We start from the raw sequence: 24,647 nt of genomic DNA, 5'->3' as shown, positions 1-24,647 counted from the left end.
TTCTGTATGTATTAACACATCACTAAAGTGTATCCCTAAATACGCTTTCCATACCTTTAAAAGAATAAACTGCCAAAACTAAATTTATGGATATTTTTTGGGTCATCACATAAAGCCAGTTAAAAGGATTTTATCTTTCACATTCCTATATGTTGACCTCAGTAGTCCTTATCTCATTGGATCACTTCCATTTTATATACATAGCAATAATCTATGTTCCTGTTTCAATGCTTAGCCCAGGTACTCTTTTAAATTTCACTTGAACTGTTGCTGATCCTACATGTAGACTGTTTAAGATAAGACCACAGCATCTAATAAATCAAGTTCAGACTGCCCACATACTAGAACAAGTTCTCTATTTTACGTCATTGTATAACTTACATACACACCTGCATCCCCTTGGGACCAATTTTGTGGTTTATTATATCACACTTTCCTGTATGGTTCTTACTCGTAGATCACAATATCCCCACCCTGAAACTTACCACCAACCTACGTAGAATACAAATTTCATTAAAGGTGTACTCTAGAAAGCTCTATTCCCTTTTTTAGGTAGGGACCCAATTACCTATTTTAGATTATAGGCAACTACATTCGTAATGGAAAAGTCTATTATCTGTTCATGTAAACCTCCAGCTCCTAATGTTGTTTGGCTGGTCAGTTATAACAAGAAAGCCAACATATTTAATGTACAGCGCTGCGTAATATGTTGGCGCTATATAAATCCTGTTTATTAATAATAATAATAATAATAATAATAACATATTAATGCAAATGCCTAAAGCCTAACAACATATTTCTTAAAACTACAAACATATAGAGATATGTGTGTTTTTTGATCACAGAACTGAATTCAATTGTGTGATTTAGGTCAGCTTTTAAAAAAAAAGAAAATACCAAAAAAAAACACATTTTACAAAGTATAAAATTTTTATTATTTTTTCTTTTTATTTAATAGAAAACAATCACAATGTGAGCAAAACTTTACAGAAATAAAAACAGAAGACCTTATAAAAGATGACTTGTAATTTACATTAAATTAATAATGAGGGAATATTATTTTTGTTAACTGTTTCCAGATAACCATTTCACTGCCTGCAAATTGTTAATATGGTGCTCATCCATGGCTAATACAGAGCACCGTGGACAGTTGTTTCAGTGTGTACTTGTCATTTAAATGTAGGGAGCCACTTAGCAAGCTAAATCAAGTGATACTGACTGCTTCTTGGAATGGTGCACAGTAATGAATACTCCCTAAAGTAAGTTTAAAGAAGCCTATGATTTGTAGGTTTAAAATAATTGTTTAAAGAGATCCTGTAAGAAAAGAAATATGAGATCAACATGTCTAGCTTGCTTTAAGGGTATATGCCCTAAGACTATAAACCTTATCCTTATTATTTCAAGAATACCAAGCACAGGAACATGAACCCTAATGAAAAAACTCATATTTTCTAGCTTAAAATGCCCTAAATTATCAAGCGCTCAAACTTTCCTATACTATGTTTTACCATTCAAAGCAATTGATGTGCATTGCCTAATATTGTTCCTAATACACATATAAACACTGCCTTACGCACAACATCCAGGAATAAAATATCATACGCTGAATCTTTGGTTCAGAATTTTTCTTGGCAAATATATTATGTCATATTGTATACAAAGGAAGATAATACCAATATTTTGTATACTTTTCAATGCAGTACCATTTTAAGGTACAGATATAATGTATACTGTGCTGGTAAATGCCAGGAGTATGAGAAAATAATCACTGGTATTACTCTTTTCAACATCTAAACTCTAAACATTTAAACATAAGTCACATTAAACATTAAACACAAAGTTTAATTATGCATTTGATAAATTCAATATATCAATTTGCTCCTATTCTCCGATGTGTAGAAAAGAAGGTTTAAGCAATGATTTAACACCTAATCTATGTTTCCCTGTCCTTCTGCCCTCTAAATATTTTTCTATATTTCTATTGGAAGCAGGTGTATCAATGTAAATAAAAAGATTGATTTAATATATTACCTTGTATATATTACAAGTAGTAAGTTTTCCAACATTAGCATTATTTTCTTGGTTAATTTGATCTTGGTTGATTTGTAGTAAGTTTGTAGCATTCCCTAAGCCTTATTTAATTATATGTAAAGTGGAGGGGGGGTACAATTACTTTAATCATTCAGTTCTGTCCGCACAGGAATCTTTTTTTTTAATTCCTATTAACACTAAACTTTAACATTAATTCAGTTCATCTCTTTTTTCACACTAGTTAAAAAAGTTAGTTAAATCTCATGAGTTTCAGTACAGTTTCCTCAAGGAAACACACTAAATTTGACTTTTTCTATTTGGCATATTACAAACTTTTAGCAGGTCTGCATAACCAATGCTGGCCATGTACCATACAAGTTAATGATGATTAACCCATGCAATTCCAGTCCTCAAGGATCCAAAATCTGCAACCATTTTTAGTATCCAAAATCAATACATTAAATCAACAATTTGTTCAATGAGATATGCCCTCATAGCACACAATGTGTGAGGAGTTTAACAAGTCAGATAATAAATATTATGTATATATAGTACATGTACATTGTATACATTTATGTATATGTATACACTTTTTTCCTGTAGTCTGAAGCCAAAATGATTTGTAAAGTTTTAACTCAGTACCACAAATCACGCTTTGCAATTCAATCGCCTGGTCTAAAAAAAAGAATTCTTGATTGTACACAGCATAACAGATAAATCATCCATAATAATTTATTATCTGCTTAGAAATGTAACAGTATTGTTTCCCTTTGCACCCCTGGAGCCATAATTCCCATTCTATCCATTCTGGGTCTGGTTCTCTCAAATATTCAGCTTTTTCATTTCAATGACAACAAAAGAATGCTGGATCAGCCAGCCCACTGAGGTTAAAGTGGCAAATTAAGATTCAGATCACGTAATACATCTCTACCACATATAAAAAAACACATGGAAAAAAGAGTCAGGTCGGTCAGGACACAACTGACTAAATAATATTAAATTAAATACAGCCAGCTTCTAGGAACATATACAACACATATAAAAATGTATACAGGATAGAAAATCTAAGTGCAAACAGTGATTTTTAACAAGTTGGTTCTATTCAGTCTTGAGAGATATTTGCTCTCTTAAATAATTGTATTTATAGTCTTTGTCTTCATTTAATCATAAGTCCACTTGATGATTATGCCAATTCATCCTTGTTCAGTTTATGATTCTTTGTACCACTAGGCAAAGCTGTGGCCAGCACAGGTATACTTTGAATTTTATAAAATAATCCATTTGGCTTGGTTTTTCAGTCACAAGCTGTGGTCCATTTCAGCAGTATTCATAATGATATCCTTCTGCATCTAAAGATGTCCAATAAATTCATTTTTTAAAGTCATACTTTACTTCTCAAAGCTTTAATTAAACTGTAGGATCCTTGAACCTTTGCCTTCTTAAGCTGATAAGCAATTGTTCCTATTAAGCCAGCTGTTAAAAGGACTGCAGATCCAATGATCACTGGTGGCATGTAGTCAAACTTTGGGTTTTGCAGTCGCTCTGAAAAAGAGACAAGATGGGGGATGGTAAGAAAGATTGACAGGAACAAAGCCAAAGAGTAATGGCTTGCATTAATTGGCACAACAGCAGATGCTGGTTCTATAGACGGCAAGTGAGGTCAGGTTCAGTAGCTTTATGTAGCATGGGAATCTGTGCAGTTGACTACACATTACACCCAAAATAGAATCTTAGCCTGTAACTTAATCTTTGTTCTTTTAAAGCATGTTTAAATAAAAGAGAAAATATGAAATATGTAAAACAAGTCCACCGAGAATCAAGCAAACATGTAATTGACAATATTAATAATGATTTGTTCTATGAATAGAGAAAGCTATAGCAGAATAGAAAAGCCTTAGGTTAGAAGTAGAAAGTTGTGCTAATATCATTGTGCAGTCCCAAAGCAATACTTATCCTTATTGTATTGATGGGCTTACCATATTATACATTTACCAAGCAAATTATACACTTACTGTATGTCTAGATCAAAGCAGGCATTGGCATAAGAAATGGTAGTGTGATAAGCAGCAGGTTCAGCAGACATTCACAAGCATTGACAAAGCATTTAAAAAGCTAACTTTCTTGAAAACCAGAAGACATCCTTTAGTTCAATGTTGAAGAGTTAATTGGATAATGTAATGGAAATACTAGATGTACCTATACATTTTTTTAGCAGTCTTCATTGAGCTTTTTCGAGCTTTAAAAACTTTTGCTCAGTGCAATTAGATTTAAAGAGGGGATTTTTAAAAGTACTATTACATTTTTTAGAAAATAACTAAACCATCAAATTTGTATGGCAGATGTCTGATACATAAATATTTGACAGGACTACCATATATCCAATGCTCAATGGAAAAAGAAATGGACAGGGTCAGACCTTTACTTCCGATCTGATGAGATCCTGCCTTTCCAATCATTTTCTCCAGAAAAAGCAATGAGAGGGCCAGAATCTCACGTGTGCAGTGTTTATAGACTTTAGGATACCAATTGGATCAGTCAAATGCAAAACTGTCGGCTTATGCTTACAAGGCCAATTTTTTGGATTTTTTATTATCCTATTGTCCTAAATGATGGAGATAGCATACTAACATGAACCACTTTCACCTTAATTTAAATGCAGTTGCTCCACTCATATAGGTATCTGGTAACTAAAAGCAGAAGCAAAGAACAAAAATGTTTTTTTAAGATAAGGCCACAGACTGGTCATTTTTTTGACACAGAACAGGGTCACTGATGCTTTTCTGTGAAGCTTAAGAGAAAGTTATCGCCATAGTTGTAATTCTGCTCACTGCTTCCCACATTATAAACCAGATACAGGTATGCTGTTAAAACAAAGAAGAAGTTCTAAAAACAATTTCTCAGACTGAACTTCAGTAACCATTCATGGTTTCTGTGTGTGGGCTCTTCTCATTCTATTCTAAAAAAAAAAAAAGCCAGCAAAGCAGTGTATTAATAGCGCTTGGTGTGGACTCTTAGGAAGGAAGCCATGAAAGAAGCTCTTGAAGGCACTTCTCACCTGGAGGTGGGATGATGTGGGTGACAAAAGTATTAGGGACAATATCACCTGCTGTGATGTTCTGTGATGGAGTCACAACTGTGTTGTTTCGTGGTGGAACTGGAAGAGAATTTTAAGGTTAATTATGTACAAGGTTATTGTTTAGAATGTTATATCATTAACCAAACAACCATAAAAGGTTCAGTCCATTCAGAGTTTCAAATGTAGGTAGATGCTGAGTTGAATCACCCGGTTTGGTATACTGAATATATCCAGGGTCTCTGAACTTGCATTACCAGCTGCATACATCTATTGGTGGATGATTCAACACCCAGCATCCATCCATAATTTAAAATCATTTTGTGGACTGAGTTAGCCTTTGAACATCCACAATAAACTATTTGTGGGTTAGTATATAAGTTACCATAACACATATTTAATATTGGAATGTCACATCATTTATATGGTACTAACCTTGTACAATAAGTAGGGCCTCTGCTGTTTGCTGCCCAACTTCATTTGCAGATAAACAGATATATGTTCCCATATTCGGCTCTCCTACACTTGTGATATTGTACAGTCCATCCTCAGTTTCCAATTGTTCAATGAGGCCTTGTTCTGTCTTCTTCATGAGGACAAGTTTAGGGGAAGGATAGGCTTCAGATGAACACTGGATCTGTACATTATCTCCCTCTCTTACCAATGAAGATGGACTGATTGATAAAAAAGTGTTCTTGGGTGGAACTGGTAAAAAGAAAGAAAAATTAAAAAGGTTTAAACATAAAAAAACTGTTGGAGTTATAACCACAATTATACAAAAACATATACAAAATACCAGACTAAGGCTCCCAGAAAGGTTTCTTCTACCCTTTTGTTAGTTTAGATAGTTTGTCTTAGTTTATGCTCAATGTGTAACAAAGGCAATTCCAGAAACGACATACAAAACACAAGATATAAACAAAGGACCTAAATAATTTATACACATTCAGTCTCACCTTGTACAGAAAGTGTGAGGTTAGTTGTTTGCTGTCCAGCTTCATTAGTGGATTCACATATATATGTGCCTGCATGCTCTACTCCAACATGTGTAATACTGTATTCCCCATTCTTCATTTCCAGGTCAATCAAGTGTGTCACTGTTTGCTTCTTCAGCACCAATGTGGGGGCAGGAAAAGCTTCTGATGTGCACTTAATATGTGCACTTGATCCCTCTTTCAACACTTGTGATGGGCTGATAGTTAAAACAGTTTTCTGGGGGGAAACTGCAAGGAAAAAGTTACATGTTAAAAAGAGATGATTCTGCATAGTTTAGAGCAGTGTTTCTCTACCGGGGTTCCTCCACATGTTGCTAGGGGTTCCTTGAGCCATTAGCAGTTTGGATCTCTCGGGGTAGTTTATTAGATACCAATTATGTTTTTGGCAATCTGTAGGGATAACATTCTTCCCACTGGCCAGTAATATAAGAGGCATTCTTCTACTGACCACCCTACTAGCGTACTATGAGCTAGGGATAGTGTAATATAGTAGGAGTTCCCTGAAGACTTGAAAGTTATTTCAAAGAGTTCCTCCATGTCAAAAAGGTTGAGAAACACTGATCTAGAGAGTTGCCTGCATGTTCAGCACTCTATAGTAAATATTATACAGTATGCTGTCTTCAACATCTAACAAAATATTAATATACAAACTCCAGTTACCCACAAATATCATGATAAGTATCTCTTCTGTTAGTAGAATAAAATCAGATTAGTTTGATTGCTTCACTTACATTATAGAAGAGTGACAGCAAAAGACAATTTTCTTACTGTTTGCTCTGATTTTTGAATACATAGAATGTTTGGTTTTTAGTTCTCACCTTGTACGGTCAGTGTGGCTTCCACTCGATGCTGTCCTGCAGCATTTGTAGATTCACAGATGTATGTGCCACTGTGTTTTGTAGCAGCATGTGCAATTTGGTACTGTCCACCCTCCGATACCAGTTCTCTCACACCATTCTCTGTCTGTACCTTCAGACTAAGTCTGGGAGCAGGAGCAGCTTCTGAAGTGCATCTGATGTCTATAAAGTCTCCCTCTCTAACCCCTGAAGAAGGTGTGATGGTTATATGAGTATTTTTGGGTGGAACTGTTGAGAGAAATGTTAGAAGTATTTAATAATAACCCACATGTGAATTTTTCAAGCTTTTTTGGTTTAAGTAGGCCAGTAGAAACATACAGATAGTTTCATCAAGATATATGGATATTATTTTAATTTCACACAGTAATTTGGTCTGTTTTTGTTGAATATTTATGAACAATTCATAAATCTAATTTGTTTAGTTCTGATGTCTGTCGTAAAGAACCTAGGTTACCCAGCTAATGTGAGGAGACCAACGTAAGTACAGGCATAACTTCATCAGTGCTGCTCCTGCTGGCAGTGCTGCATGGAAAACCTTTGTACATCTCATGACTTAATGGATAGAAATACAAATCCTTTGGCAAGTCAACAATTCCCATGTATGTATTTCATTTATGTATAAAGATGTTTTTGTACAGTTTAACCTTAAAGAACTGAAACCCAAGAATAAAAATGTAATAAATTGAAGTGTGCCTTAGATTTGGACATTGTCCTTCAGGCTTGATGTGTTATTGATGACCCTGCCTGTAACACATTATGATTCCTAGGACTGTAGGTATGGAGGAACAGCACTGCTACCCTAAAATAGGACATGTGTTAACTCTACAGAACCCCTCTCGGCCTCCTCATCTACATAACATGGGGGGATAGTGTTCTGTAGTTTACATGGAGAACTGTGCAAGGCTGATAACTCAGAGTTCAGTGCAACATTGTCAGATTTCTGTATTGTTGGAAGCTCACTGATTTTTTTAAACAATGAACTTCTGGTAATTTAACGGAGAAAATGACCCAAAAAGAAGAAGTTTTAAGAAAACCCTTGTGTATGGGACCCACCTTGAACAGTTATAGTAGCCTCGGCTTCCTGCTGTCCTACTACATTTGAAGACTGACATATATATCTTCCTGCATGTTCTTCTGTCACTTGTGTAATACTATACTGCCCATTCTCAGCTTTTAACTCACTCAGACCGGACTCTGTCTTCTTCTTCAACACCAGTGTGGGGGCAGGATAAGCTTCTGATGTGCACTTGATGTGTACACTGTTTCCCTCGTTCAGAACCAAGGATGGTGTAACTGTTACAAATGTGTTTCTAGGTGGAACTGTTAAATGAGAAAATACACATTAACTCAGTTGACTGTTCAAAATACATAAATCATAATCAAGGAAAACAACTGGAAAATTTCCAATGAATCTTTAAGGTTCCATCGCTTCTTTATGTTAGCATATATTTCTACTGTAACACAAGCATGTTATTGTAAAGAGTGGAGGCCAATCAGATCAACTTGTTTTTTACATGTTCAGGTAATATCTTACAATAACCTATTAGGTAAATTATTTTGTTAAAAACATATTGGCCTAAATATTTAATGTAAATAGCTGCTTGATAAAAAGTACATTGACTGCTAACATAAAGTTAGCCCAGATGGTAATTGGGATGAACACTGCAACTACTTACATCGAACTCTGAGCTGCAGTTTCTCTTTCTTGCTTCCGAATGAGTTTCGGGCTTCGCACTGGTAAACCCCACTGGTCACATTTGTTAGCGTGACCACTGGACTTGTAGAAAGCAGAATACCGTCCCCTGAAGGCAACAGATGGTACAGGAAGAAGCTAGGTTTAGGGAATCCATTTGAAGTACATATCAGAGTGACTTCATCCCCTTCATTTACTTCCTCGACAGAAGAGGTAAGAGCCATTTCCATTGGGGAATCTAAAGTAAAAAAGGAATTAACTGGTAAGTAAGTGAAAGATTATAACACCATTTTTGGTTCAACTTAGTAAAACATATCTACACTTTAAAGTAGAGGTAAGGGAAAAAAAACACACTAGACTGCTTGAGAATTGTATTGACCAGTACACTTGGAATATAAGTAACCTTAGCTCAGTCCTCAATGTTGTCAGCATACAATATCATATGTCACCATCATCCCACCAGTTGGGCCAAAAGATCCAATAGCATTGTCTATCAAACTGATCAACTGGGTCCTTTACAATCATAGGTGTAAAACACAATACTGTATGCGGGCACCACTAAGTACTGGACTGGGAAATGATTTCCAACATTAATTTGCCTAAAGTCTACTATGAATTTGATTGGATGTGGCTATGGTGTCATCAGAGGAAAATGTGGAGGGCTGTAGTACTAATATTTCCAACGTCTCATTACAAATGAGCAAAAACCTGTATTATTGGTCTATGTGTGCAGTTAAGGTGGACATAGGCTTCTGATTCTACCTGCGCCCATGATACACTCCTTTATTTTCAATGGCTTAGCTGAATAGGTTTCACTTGCTTTCAGGTAACCAATTTGAGAACAATGCCAATGATTATAAACCTTCACCAAAATGGCCCTAGTGATGCCATTTACTGCAATATGTTAAGAACTCACAGTATGGCAACTTCTTCATAATAAAGCTGAAACCCATTGTGTTAAGCAGCCAAACACATAATAATGGTCACACAAGTTTATTCCTTCAATACAAAACCCGATTATACTTACATATCACTGTGAGTGATTCTGATGCTTCACTAACTCCATATTGGTTTTCAGCTATGCACTTGTATACACCAGCATCTGAAGGCTCCGCTTCTTTTATTACAAATTTATTGCTTTCATCTAGAGGAAGAATATTTCCATTTTCCAATTCCTTCCACAGGGTGAAATTTACGTTTCCATTGCCTTTAGCTAAGCATTCAATTGTGACAGTTTGTCCAGCTTGCACTGTGGTGGGATAGATTGTCAATGTTGGCGTATCTGGAAAAGCTATAAAATAAAAATACATACATGATTATACTTGTTGGTTTGAAAATAGGTAGATGGCTTTCCTGCACAAAACATTAAACAAACTCACATTTTCATAAACTTTACAGTTATTTTTCTACAGCTCTGTTCTTTCCTTAATGTCTTTCTTGCATTGTGCAAACCAGACTTGGATTTGTAAGTCGTCTTGGTGAGTCATTTTTGAATATAATTTTAACTCAGCAAATATACTAGTTTGACCATGTGCACCAACTGACTATTCTATTGTTAGCTTCTTTGTTAAAGTTAGCAGGTTTCGCTGTGCTATAGTGAAACCTACTAAGGCTTATATGAACAAATACAAAATACTGAAAGAGCCCTTATTTCCAGATGAAATAATGCATTAGTGAACTAACAAGCCTGTATAAAAGTATATCTCAGGCCAAACCTTTTTTTACCACTTTGATCAAAGTATCAAATAGTATCAAACTTACCAAGTTCTTTTTGCCATCTTTGTCCCATTGGGGAGATTCAGCTCCATTTCATGTTTTGCACACTAGTGGGAAGTCAGAGTAAATCTCCTCAGAATAAAGATAATCATCTTTTAACCAATTGTCTAAAAAACAAAAACTGGAATCTTTTTATTACCGTTGTGTACATATATTGCAGTTTTTTTCTCAATGTCCCCTGTCACTAAGATGGAAGTAAACAGGGCGAAAAGGAGACAGAACTACTTTAGCAGGAAAATGAACAGCATGCCAATGTTGCTGCCTGTGGAATAAAGTTTTAATGAGAAAAAAAATAAGAGCCATGAAGATGCGGGTAACTTTCTGGGTGAGCTGGTAGTATAGTGAGTCCCAGCTTGAGCCAGGCAATGAACTCATTACACTTTCACCAAAACTAATAAGAGTTCTGGTTTTAAACGCCCTTTAAAGCATTGAAAATTGCAACGAGCTTGTATCATTCTAAAGTATACAAATAACAGTTCACTAAGCTATAAATTACTATTCTATATTGATTGTGTAGCCTTGTGACTGTTACTTTTATCCTCCTTGACCCAAAGCAGCAGAAACATTGAACTTAATGAAAAGCAGATATTTTCTTCTTACCTTCTACTGTGATCTGCACTTGGGACGATGACTCCCCTACGTGGTTTTGTACATGGCACATGTATATCCCACTATCTTCTGGCTCTGCATTTGGAATTGCCAGAGTTCCCCGGTCATCAGAGGGCATCAGCAGTTCTTTGCCCTCATCCAGTTTCACCCACTGCACACTAGCTGGGGATCTACTTTCAAATGTACAAGCCATTAGGATGTCTTCTGCTGCCATTACAGTTGTGTCAGGGGAAACAAGGATAGTTGGTTTTCCTGGAGGATCTGAGAAAAACAAAAGCGCACACATATTGTGATAACATTACAAGCTTTAAAGAGCAACTGCAATTTGATTTATAAACAGACAAACTGATAAAATCACTAGAGCATGTAAAATACATCATTCTGCTCACAGCCCAATCTGCTGAAACAATGAATATATATTACAGATCACATTTATTTACATGTATTATACATGCTCTTTGAAGACTCCACATGGTTACTCACATTGAGGGTTGAGCCGCATAAATGTATTCTTCTGTATAGAGTCAATTTGATTGTCTATAAAAGGTAGTTCAACGTCACATTTTATCTCTTGTGCTTCATATTCACTATTTAGGAGTAAATCATAAGTCAGGATGACGTCTTTCACGGAAAAGCTGTCAGTATCAATAGGTGGGTCCTTATACTCAGCCACAATCACCTTTCCTATCAAGATGCGAGCAATGAATGCGTAATAGGGATAGGCATCAGGAATAGTACAGGTGATGCGTGCATGCTCTCCAGCCTTGAGAGATGAGATGCTCAGGACGGGATCAGGAAATGCTGTAACAAGAATAACAAGAATATATTAGTTAGTCCATAAGTCACTTGTCAGTCAAAGCTACATACTGAGTGACTGGTATATAAAAACTTGTTTAACTTTTGCCCAAAACATTCAAAATCCACAAGGTTTCTCAGTGCTGGCTAAGAAAAGCTGACAGGTGATTGGTTGTTATACGCTACAATACTCCACCTCCAGTGTAAGGTACTAATGCAATGGGAATTTAATGAAATGCAAAAGAAACGGTATGTAGATTTCATATAGACATAGTTTATCCATGGCTTTAAAATGTTATGTAGGTTAGACATCGTGTATATTGTCAGAACATAATAGGTTAATTGAAGTCACTCCTAGACAGGGTAGGTTACACAATACGGTGACAGTTATAACCACACCCTATACCGTTACTGGCGGTTTATTTAAGTATTGCAGCAGTAACTACAAGAAACTCACTGTGAGCACTGAGCATTAAAGACAGATGTTTCCACATGTGTACTATAAAGTGGAACTCCAGTTTCGGATTTAAATTTAAATGGAAATCATGCATAATGAGGACTGATATATAGAAATAAAGAATAACTGCATATTTTGGGGAGGTTCTGCAATAGACGACACTCAATCCATATAGTCTTTCATATTTTCATCTGTGTGCAATAGTTTAAAATAGAAATACTCCAAACATAAAAATTTAATGTAACCAAAATGATTGTATGAAGTTTATATTCAATACTTACAGTATACCATGACTTTAAAACCCTTCTCTGCAGGAGGATTATCACAACGTACAGTACACCGATACGAATCATACGTGTCAAGGTTCTCACTGTTTATCTTCATGGTCAAGACAGATATTTTTCCATCATTATTAATTGTACCACTTAATGGATTGTCGGACAGGGAAGCCCAGATGAAATTGGGATTCTGACATTTGGTGCCTAGACATGTGATCTGAAGTTCTTCCCCAATCTCAGCTCCAATGGTAGACTGAGGCTCCCAAAGGGTAATGTTCTTGGCATTGGCTGTGGAAGACACCACAAGGAGCTAATTAGATACACAAGTCACATTATCCATCACACACAACAATCTGCCATGGCAGAAATAGACAAAGGAATACAATGGTTAGTATTACACAATAATTCTTCTTTTATTGGAAAAAGACTAAACTGGGCACAATTGCAAAAAGCATTTTTATGCATGATTGCTAATATTCATGCAACAAAAGAATGGAATGAAGACAATAGAATATTATACTACCATTGTATTGCTCTCTTGCTAAAGAATACTGAAATCATGACTTGTACAAGAGCATCAGTGAGTAATGTAAAAACTATAGCTCTGAACAGTCAAGACAAAATAAAACACACAACATAGGAAAATTAAAAAAAAAAAACTTAAAAAAATGAAATATCCATAATGAACTTATATTCAAATAACTTACCAAGTGTGAATATGATCTGTATGATCATATATCCTATGACTTTTGTCATAGAGGATGTTTCCAGACCTCCAGACATAATTACAGATTCTGTAAAAGGTCTTCCAAGATGTCCAAAATGCTGTAATGGGAAATTAATATTATTTTCTATTGGCTTATTATTATTATTATTCTGGTATCCTTGTGAAAGACTGCAGATTCCAGGATTTCTATGGCAGCTCCAAATTCCAGTAGTGATAGTGAAATATACACTTGTCTTAGATCCTTGTATGTCCTAAAGCTGCCTGTCCTGAACTGAGTTAGCAGCATGCCTCTCAGCTATTTTATAAGGGAAGGAGGTCTAGCAATTTAGGGGATTTACATGTGATCTCAGTGCTGCCACCTGCTGTGCACAACCAATATTAACTGCTTCACAATGCAGCAATACAACACAATAGTTAGCACAAGTTAGAATTTTAACCCCACCAAATGTGCTTCTGTATTTTGTCAAATTAAAAAAAAAATGCTAAACGTGAATGTGTTATTGTTTTGGGTTTGTATGAAAATCTAGGTAAAGCTAAACTTCTTTCCCCTAGTCTGCAGATAGGAATGACATTCCATGTAGTAGCAGCAGTTTCAAATGATACTCAAACTGAGTAATAGCCAGAGGAATGTGTAATCTTTGCTGATTGGATTGGACCTCAGTGAAGTGAAAGAGTTGCTGTCTGGTCAAAACCAGAGGACTTTGTGCCTTTTCTGGCCTATTTATTTCTCCTATTATAAATAAACACTATTTATATAGCGCCAACATAGTATGCAGCGTCCTACATTAAATAAGGGTTGCAAATGACAGACAGATACAGACACAGGTGGCTCAGTAGGAGGAGAAGACCCTGCCCCAAAGAGCTTACAATCTAAGAGGTGGGGAAGTAGCACATAATAGGAGGGAGGGGTTAAAAGACAAAAAAGTAAGGCTTGGTTCACATGAAGTGGTTGCTGTGTCACAACATGTAGATGTAGCCTCCTGCCATACATCACAAGCAGAGTCTGTAGTGTTAGTAAAATTGGACTTGTTGCCAATTTGATCAATGTGAAAAAAATAATGTCAATATTTTTTCCCCAAATAGTGGTAACCCTAAGGGTATGAGGTAGGCAGGTTCCAACCAGGCTTTTAATAAAAGCCTGACAGCCACCTGCTGAATTGTTGGTGGTGGTTTGCAGGCTGTCGATCTTCTTCCAATTGTTTGTGTGAGTCAGTAACACAATTATAAGTTCTCTTTTGAATTACAACCTCAGTGTATCAAAAAAAAAAAAGTGCAATTTTACTTAGATTATCCTCAAATATTTGAAAGGACTGAAATGCAATGAAAGGGGCAGACCATGGACAGTAAAGTTGGGTAGGAAAGGACAAGATGATGCTAGTAGATTACATTAGAGATAAATAGACCGTAAAGCAGCAGAGGTTTAGAGAGAAGGGGTTCGGGTTTGGCAGGGCAGAGATGGATAGAAGTAGTCAGTGCATTAGGAGGATTTGGGAAATTAGGATGTGCTTGTGGTCGGTTGCAATAGGATTGCATTGAGGGTATAGGCTTTTCTGAATATGTAGCCTCAGACAGAATTTGGGGCTGAAGAAATGGAAAACAAATTAAGGTGCGTTGAGCACAGGGGGAGCAGAGATAAAGAAAGCTATTGGATTACCACAATAGTTCAAATCTGAACCTAGAAATTCTTACACTCTTAAAATGAGTTCTGCAAGATTTAGAGCAAAGTCAGCATACATCATGTCTACAAGTTTCTTGTTGGGATTTGGAAGCGATTGCCTAGTTTTATAGAGGGTCTTAGCATCCATTGTGCTGCGGCTTCCCCTTTACCTGGTCCATAAGCCTCTCTCTGTTGCTGCACCTCCGTGTCACCAGTCTTCTCTACTATCTTATAGATTCCCAGCCGCTCTCAGTGCTGGAGAGAGAACAATGGCAATTTATGGAACATCATCATGCATTTAGATAGTGACAATTTTTAAGGTTAAAGTGCAGATGCCAACTGATGGTTTGAAGCTACATAACAGGTTTGCATTCCTCCAGTTTAACAAACCATAACTTTTTGTATGTAGATTGTAAAATGGGCATGGTTAACCCATAACTATCACAATATTATGAAGTGTAGACACATAGGACCTGATTTAATAAAACTCAACAAGACTGGAGAAGATAGATTATCATGGGAAAAGCTGGGTGATCCAGCAAGTCTGAAATGGATTTCTTAAAGGTTCTCCCATGATAGTCTATCTTCTCCAGTGTTGGGCAGCTTTAACAAATCAGGAATAATATAAATAAGTGCCACATGGACCAAGCTCATGTCAATTCTTGGCTGGAAACAAACAAGAAGTTACACAATATACTGTTCTCTATACCTTTTCTGGCGGTTAATTTGAAAATTGAAGAAGTACCCACCAAAAAAATTGCATCAGGCAGGAAGAGCATTAAGGGTTAAAGACAGATGTTTCAACATTAATTACTTCTGTGATAATGATGTAAGGGAGAACTCCAGATTCAAGACTAAGCTTGCTTTTTCTTCATAATGCAACTCATATATGATTACAGACATATCTGAGATATACACATATATTTATATACATATAGTATATATATATATATATATATATATATATATATATATATACACACACATACACTATATATATTCCATTACATATACGCTAAAAGTGTCCCCTCATCACATCATCTATCCTAAACTAGGTTTTGATTTTCAGGTTTTTAGACTAATTCTTCCATTATGATAGGCCTTATATTCTATTTTAAAGACTTGTAAATGTATTTTAGCCACATTGCAAATCAGCAAAGCACATGTTCAGAGTAGAAGTAGTATATAAAATGAACAAATATGGTAGGTATATGGAAAATTGCAAGCTTTATATAGACAAGGTTTTTTTACTAGTTCCTTAACAGGGTGCTTTACAATCTAGCGGGTGCAAACCCAAGAAGGCAGCATGAAAAGGTGTCCTTGTGTACATACCAGTTTATATATTATATTAAATAACATGTTTGCATTAGACAGGCATTGTATTACGCCAAGCTGACCGGAGCACACATTTACATGTTACACATCACCAAACAATCTTTACACAATCAGCATTAGATTCACATAACTATTTTATATAGCTGCCTACATAAACTATCTAATCAATATGAATTACTGTAAGTCAGGCAGAGCCTTGCACTATTGCTGTCTGCAGATTTAGGCAGGTTTTAAGTCAGAATTTAATGTGTAGAATGCTGCCTCCCCGATTGATCCCATCCCATTCAACATAAATATGTTCAGAACTGGCTCTTTAGTTCTTACATTCTCTTGGACTAACCCATTTGGTTTTATGAAAAAATAATTTTTTTGTTTTTTTATTAGTTTTACTTTTTTGGGAGGACCCCTTCCCCAACCAGCAGCCTCCTAGGATACTTACATCCCTTATCCCACGAGGCTGCTCCTTCTGCGCGAGACAGATTTCATCATATGGAACTTTCTTGGAATGTAAGATTGGTAGTGTGAGATCTGTGGATGTAAGAAGAAGCCAGAAGAAGAGGAAAGAAAATGGCCATGCCCTCTATCCAGTCCGGGCCCCAAAAAGAAGAAGGAGTCTGGGACAACATGGAACCTACTGGACTCTATTTGCGGAGTCATTGACGATTTTACACCTGTAAAGGTATGTGTTATTTGTTCTACTTTTTTTTGCTGAACGTTCCTTTGGGAACTGGGTCACATAGCATATAGGTACATTCAAGTATATGGGGTACAAAATTTGGTTGAATGAGATGAAAAAAAAGGTTTATCGCAAGTTGATCACGGAGCCCTGGCTCAGTTCTGCCTCCGCCCACTCACGTAAGCAAGGGTTTCCATAGTTCCTGGCTTGTGGTAGCACAGGACCCGTAGTGTGACAAAGGAATACAAAGGCTGCTCTCTCTCTCGTTGGTTGAGTCAAATTGTACCTTAGCAAGAACTTCTTTTTATGTATACTCTTATAAATTGAAGGCATATACTTGTTCCTTTCCCTGTATCCAGTATCTTGATTTCTAATGGTTGTTAAATTCTAACTTTCAGGGGATGTAAATATACACTCCTCTTTTGTAGAGTGGCTGCTACATGTCTCACCAGACAAGAATGAGGAGTGCAAAAATGTACCTACTAAAATATGACACAGTTTGCACAAAATGTGTTGCACTTTATTATTTCAAAGCTTAGCAGTTTTTTTAGCAAGTCCTGTGTTACAAATAATAGAAAAAAAGGTGAGGGACTTTAAAAGCAATATATATATATATATATATATATATATATATATACACAATATATACAAAACATGCAAACCACATATGCATGAATTATCCTCCATATAATTAATGAGGATAATTCATGCATATGTGGTTTGCATGTTTTGTTGTGTTATCGTTTGTTTTTAATTTTTATATTAAAGACTTTTTAATGTTACTGGTTGTTAGGTAATGGTCATCTGGCCAAAGATTCGGTGCTGTGTGCCATCACAATATAAAACACTGTTTGTTCTGTCCAGAGATGTCTATTGCAGCAGCCAGGAGATCTAAGATAGCAGCAGCCCCTGCTTCCCTTTAGCCGTGCAGTCTGATGAATTTATGGCATCCCCAGCATTCCTTGGTAGGCTGTGCACAGCTGAAAGGGAATCTAAAGGCTGATCAGCTCCTGACTCAGTCCTGCATTGTCATTGGCTGCTGGGGCTTTATAGCCACTTTGCTTTCAGTCTTCTGTGCCTGTAAAAGCGTCTGCTGGGCTTACCTGTGAGTGATTTTTGAGTATTCTGTATTATTGTTACTGACCTGTGCCTTTTCCTGACTATCTGTTGCCCTCTGCATGGACCGACCTCTGATTATGACCCCGACTATGTTTGTGCCCTTCCTTTTGTACCTCCTTTGGTGGACTGATTTCCTGTTTTTGACCTTGGCTTGTTTTTGGATTTCCTGACATTCTGTACTCTGTATTAGTGGGCTCTGGGTCGGCTGTTGGCCTATCCCCAGACACCATCTCTTGTCCTGGGGGCAACCGAGTGCTGGGAAACGCATCCAGTCTCCCGAGGCTGAGCGGGGGCTGCTGTAGGCAAAGACTACGGCAATAGATTTGGGGATTGGTATCTGGGGAATACTGGTATTGACCCGGGCCTTACACTGGTATTGTTGAATTTTACAACTGTTAGTTACTCGGCAACATAGTCATATGTTTATATATATGTACTGCATTTAAAGTCCCTCAGCTTTTCTTTTTCTAATATTTGATAATTTCGGGATGTGGCAGGTGTAATTTTGTTGAATTAAATGTGAGTCTCCAGGTTTGTTTCTTTAAAGCCCTGTGTTACACTGGAGTGATTGGGCTACTAACACATAAAACTATTTGAGCCAGGAATTTGCACATGTTCATTTGTTTTTATTATGTAAAGGGAACTTTATTCTGCAAAAGGAACATTTTAAAGCGGAACTAAAGTAAAAAAATAAATAAAGAATTGTATTGTGCCATAAATTTTCATGCTGTTATGCAAGGTAAACAATCTATATTTCAAATATAAAGTATACCTGGTATATATATAAATAAATATATGTTTAGCATTTTTTATGTTGGTAAATCATTTTGACTTGATATTAAAAGCAGCTTGCAAGCCAAAACAGGTTTCTCACTGAGTGAGTATGAATAAATTGAGTATATTGTCACTATATATACTGTATTAAGCTACAGAATGTCATTTTGTAACAGTTTTGATTTGTCGTGTGCCGCAGGATTTTCTCCATGTAAAAAATGTGCCGTCGCTCAAAAAAGGTTAAAAAACACTGCTGTAGGGTGAGTAGGCAACTGTAAAGGTTAGGGGTGGAGGGGATGTTATCAATAATTTGCATTAAAAAAAAATTACACACACCCAACCATTTTACATTAAGCTGTTTTCTTTTACATGTTGTATATCTAAAAATATAAAAATTAATACAGTTCCACTTTTACCTTTGACTTAAATACCCCTTCAATGTTTATTCTCTATTTTCCAGTAGCATTGTTCAATTGTTTTACAGACTTCAAAATAAGTTTATAATGATGGCCCTGAGATTGTGCAAAGCTCTAATGGAATCTTAGTCATATATTTTAAAGCAGTGCATGTTTAAATTGTACTATAATGTATCTTGTGGGAGTACTATTGTCCAGGGGTGAGAGCAATGAATTGTTGAAAGGAATGACTGGACCCTTGCCAAAGTAAACCATATGTAAGAAAACATCCTATAGTTTACAGTATATACAGTCCTATAGAAATACTTAAGGGTGGCACAGAGAATTAAAAAGTTTAATAATACTGAACAGCAACTGATACAAAACCAGCGTAAAGTTAAAATGTGCAGAGTCATATGGAGTTTAGTAATGGGTTTCTAGTATAAAGTTAAAGCAAAAGTAATGAGGGGAGTTAAAAGTTTTACAGAAAATTCCCACTTGTATGGTCATAATACAAGTTACAGCCGAACAAATCACCTGATTAAGTGGAAGTGGACGTACCCTGTGCAATATATCATACACCCTATTTGGCAAAGGATCCCCATCAGCGGGTGAGGAAATCCCCTTGCATACTGCAGTCTTAGATTGTCTGTAGCTTTTCATGGAGCTAACATGAAGGGGATGTCAGAGGAGACAAAAGCATTTCCTAAAAAAACAATCATGCTGACTTCCAGGCATACTTAGGAGACGCAAAGTAATGTAGTTCTGTATGCATTAATAGATCAATACATTTATATATTTGTGTTTAAGCACTCTATTCTCCTAAATGTCATCCCTTGCAGTCCCTGTTTTGCAGAAGCTGGTAGCCTGACTACAAATAGGAGAGAGCAGACTGACAGTGAGATAAGCTCATCAGCCTTCTGCTTTTCATTTCTCTCCAATCACAGGCTGAAGGAGGACCAAAACCTGCAAGTGTTACAAAAGTGAAATAGTAAAACAAATCTCCTGTCCTACTGACATGGATATGCTGTATGTCAGACATGTAATTCTCAGGACAGGATGAACATCCTTTGCCAGGCCAAAAAGTATCCAGCTATGTGCTTCATTCATATAGTTCGCATCATTCCTAGAAATTACCTATAATCGTTTAGTTCACATGTGATATTTTAGGTGCAGTATGTAGGCTTAGTCAGATGCTGGTTATACACAGTCATGGGGGGAAAAAAAGCACACCCTCTCTAAATTCTAAAGTTTTTTTTATATCAGGACATAATAAAAATCATCTGGTCATTTGTAGATGATAAACAATAGGGCATTACAACCTCAGATGGCCAACAACACCTGAACTATTGTACAGTGCCATTATTTATTTAACAAAGACAATATTCAGAAGCTGTATGTGAAAAATTAAGTAGCCCTTAGCACATCCATGAGGAATTTTTAAGAGGGTAAGTAGCAGCCAGATTGAAGAAGTAGTTTGAAGAAGCAGCCAGATTGAAGAAGTACTTTTTTTGTATATGAATATACCTAGAAATACTGAATCATATCAAGTCAAGTTCTTAAAAACACTGAACATTTCTCACAGAATAATCATGTTACTGCTTATATAAAATTACATACACAGAAAGGTGGGAATGCCACTCCTGAAAAGGGTAGAAAAGGTTAGAATCCCCAATTTTTATACTGTTTGTAAACCTGGAGGAGCAGTCTTTCCCACACACCCCCAGCCTTACCATGACAACTAGGATTCTTTCAGGACCTAAACATGCCATAATGCTGGTGCCGCACCCATATCAATCGATTTTTGTTGTAGGAATACACTGAGAATGCATAAGAGAAAAAATACGAAGCTGAGCTCTAAGCAGTGTCCTGGCTCCTATGGTTGGGGTGAGAGCTCTCTGAAAAGTCATTAATGGTAATAAAGATCAAGTAGGATTCAAAACTTGTCTATAAAGTACAAAAAGGCTGGAAAATCAAATGTTCCCCTATGAAAAGTTCTCAGTGTTTCAAGAAGTATGTGATACAAGGCCTTCTGTACACTAAACTACTGTGAGATGGTCCACTTCAATCATTTGCAGAAGAGGTTGCTTTTCTAACTTGTCACTATCTCATTACATCTGATTGCAATCAATATTTACTAGTCCTCATTCAGCACACTAATATCTCTTGAACTAATCACAAACACTGCTAGGTCATTCTATATTTCCTACATGCCTTTATTTTTTTTTTGGATAGGCTGATAAGTTTGAGTACAGTTTTCTGAAATATGGGCATCCTTTCAATCCTTTCAACAGATATCAGGGGGATTTACTTTCACAGATCGAAATACTTTGCTTTCCTTACAAGCACATATATAGCAAGTCACTCACGTGAATGGTGAGTTGAGGGTGTAGGGATGTGGCAGGCAGCATACATACATGAGGAGGGCACTGAGATGATCATTCCATTCCTCGTTAGCAGTGCTACCAGCCAGCACCAGTAATCTCATGGATTCAGTGAGAGAAAGTGAGTGATCTTGTGAGTGTGTGTGCATATTTGTGTATTAATTGTACATACTTGTCCCCTCTTCAATTGGTATGACACCAGCAATTAGTATATTTCATACACCTGACCAGGGGTGTTGTCGTAAAAAAGGAGGGGGCACGTTACGTGCCCACCCCACTACACCCCTGCCTGTGTCACCTAAAGGGGAAGACACCTCCCTCAGAGTGATGTCATGATACCAGAATCTACTGACTCTCCCATGGCAGGTCGGTAATGGGATAGTGGGCGGGTTATGTTCAGAGACAACCCCCTCACTGAGCCTGCAATACATGGGAGACATGGTCAGTGGCCCTGGCCAGTGTGGGCCCCCCCGTGGGGTCATTCTCCTGACCTCGTGGGGGAGTAGAAAGGCCAGAGCCGCAGTCCACCAAAGAATTCTTTGTAAAAAAAGAGTGGGCACACGTGCCCATTTACAAAAAAGTTGGGGAATGGCGTTTCCCCTGCGCCCACCCCACTACACCCGTGCATACACCCTTCATTATATAGTCTAAAAAATGAAGCTTGAAAGCTTAAATTGGAACCCTAATGGTCAGTTTCCCTTTACAAAAAATGGCATACCTCCAAAGAAATCAAACAATATACTGCATCTTATAGTCTGTGATCCAACCAATCATGTTTACAAAGCACAGTTATGCACCCTGACCAATTTCTGTTATATGTATTAGCTCCTCATTACTGTAAGTACACATGCTAAAATGATTCCTTTCTTGTAGGCTTAACAAGAGAGCACTTTAAAATAATAACTTTGTCTTCATTGTTTACAGTAAAATCCGATCAAAACTTGAAGAGATATGCTCCAATTTTCCCTGGCATTGCACATTCATATGATTCATATTGCCTCATTTGATTCATATGATTCATCTAATTTCTAAAGAACCATTATTCCTTTCAAAGCTTCTCTGTTCTTTGAACCTTTAACACAAATCTCATGTAGATTAATTGGAAGGACAAAAAGTGGATGGGAGGTTGGGAAGGTAAAGGAGGGTTAGACAACACGGAGAGATATGTATAACTCCTAAAGCACATGCTGACGACTTTTTGCATTGGTCAGAACCCTCTATTTTATTATAATATGTAATTAAAACTCTGAAAAAACCAGAATACATATGAGGACTGAATCACAATATCGTCCTCTTGTTGGATCTTAAATACTACTTTTAATGTTTCAAATAATATTTTAGGTGGGACTAGCTGACAACATTTTCTAATTCTCTGTATTGTATCGGAGCTCAAAAAATGAGCCATCTACCATCTATATTTCCAATCTCCAGGAACAGTTTTGGGTTTAGCACCCTTAGATATAACTGTATTTTTGGGTAAACAGCTTGATTTAACATCACAAAAAAAAATGCCAATGTTTTAATTTTTTGGCAGTATGCAAAATGAAGAAATATTATAATATTTAAAAAAATGTGGATTTTCCTGTAGTAAAATAGCTTGTTTTTACAGAAGATGCCTTAATTAAAGTCAATGATCTAAAGGGAAGAAAATTCTAAGACTTGTTTGATGGGACAGGGTCATTTTCTCCCATGACTCCTCTGTCATAGTTCGTACTTTTTATATATTCAGGTACATCCCTATTGTACTTTTTATATATTCAGGTATATCCCTAAAACAAATTATATAAACTGTGCAACTAAAGGAAATTTGAAATAAATTAGAATAATTATGTGGAAAATGTATAATCCAGATATATAAATTGGATCAAAGGATTATGATTTCTGCCTGGAGCTTTCTTTTTGTTTAAGGGACACCGCTATCATTTGTTTGTTATTCAGTTTTAAACAAAACTTTGTATCATATAATGTATTTCATTTTAAAACAAATTGCAGCATTTGGCAGCACTTCATGTTTTGTTAAAATTTTAAAGAATGGTAACATGAGTGGGTGCTGGAAAGATAAATGGAGGTAAAATGAAGATAAAAAGTACCGGGTAATTCATTTCTGGGAAGTTACTGAGAAAATATAGATCTTTTTTCTGCTGTTGAAATCCATTGCAGGTTCATTATTCTCCTCCTTGTGCAACTGCATTGTGGTGTGCAAATCCTTACTTAAATTCGGACATATATTGACTGCATGTGTAGTACTACAGAGGAAAGAATTGGGTCTGCCCACAGGAATAACTGACGACTGACCAATAGAAGCAGTCAATATTGCACAGCTGTCAATATTGCAAAGAGTGCCCAAAATCTGGAGCAATATTAGGTCATATATGGACACACTAAGATTTTAGCAATAAGATCTTCCTGGGTTTTTAGCTTCAGGCTGATTTGACTAGTATAAAGAGTTATCCCTTTTCATTGTGCAGTCACATGAATTAAATCCTGTAAATCTGTCCTGTAGAAAAGGCAGAGTTGGATTCTCTGTCAAGGTGGTATCCCCACTTGAAACCTCCATAGGAGCAATACAATATTGGGTAAATCAGTGGTGTCCACCTATAACCAAACTATAGGTTTTGAACACATTGAGCCCTTAACATCCCAATAATTTTCTTATTCAACACAAACATACCAAATATTTTATCTCTATACTGCTTGTGTATAAATATATTATTAGGGTGCTAATATATTACAAAACATACATCTACTCATAAGTGTGTTACTTCGTGTTTCATGAAATTATGTAACTACCTTAATAGTTCTAAACATTTTTGCACATAAACTGGGAACTTTGCTAGAATGTTTTGAGTTAAGGCATGTCGCAAACACTGAGAAACATAATAACTGTCCTATAAGCAGAAATTATCACTTTAAACAGTGGAAAATTCTGTCCATCAGAACAATAAAAGCAGAAGCCAGTTTCAGCACAGGGAAACACCATTCTAATAATTAACTCATAAAAACAACAACTTTACAG

At 36.4% G+C, this 24,647-nt stretch overlaps 1 protein-coding gene across 1 annotated transcript; it reads right to left on the bottom strand.

Annotated features, from left to right (window-relative positions):
• Positions 1-911: 911 nt before the first annotated feature.
• On the bottom strand, positions 912-13,567 carry VCAM1 (vascular cell adhesion molecule 1). Its single transcript, XM_072420001.1, has 12 exons — positions 13,272-13,567; positions 12,568-12,852; positions 11,518-11,835; positions 11,026-11,295; positions 9,677-9,940; positions 8,633-8,887; positions 8,010-8,276; positions 6,918-7,184; positions 6,061-6,327; positions 5,540-5,809; positions 5,087-5,185; positions 912-3,573 (listed from the first exon to the last, which is right to left on the bottom strand). The coding sequence occupies exons 1-12, from the start codon at positions 13,345-13,347 to the stop codon at positions 3,413-3,415; spliced, it is 2,799 nt and encodes a 932-aa protein (XP_072276102.1). The 5' UTR covers positions 13,348-13,567; the 3' UTR covers positions 912-3,412.
• Between the last annotated feature and the right edge of the window lie 11,080 nt (positions 13,568-24,647).

The sequence above is a fragment of the Pyxicephalus adspersus genome, chromosome 8, assembly GCF_032062135.1.
Source record: "Pyxicephalus adspersus chromosome 8, UCB_Pads_2.0, whole genome shotgun sequence".
Classification (NCBI taxonomy): domain Eukaryota; kingdom Metazoa; phylum Chordata; class Amphibia; order Anura; family Pyxicephalidae; genus Pyxicephalus; species Pyxicephalus adspersus.
The sequence above is the reverse complement of the archived record's forward strand: the minus strand, read 5'-3'. Positions and strand labels throughout refer to the sequence as shown.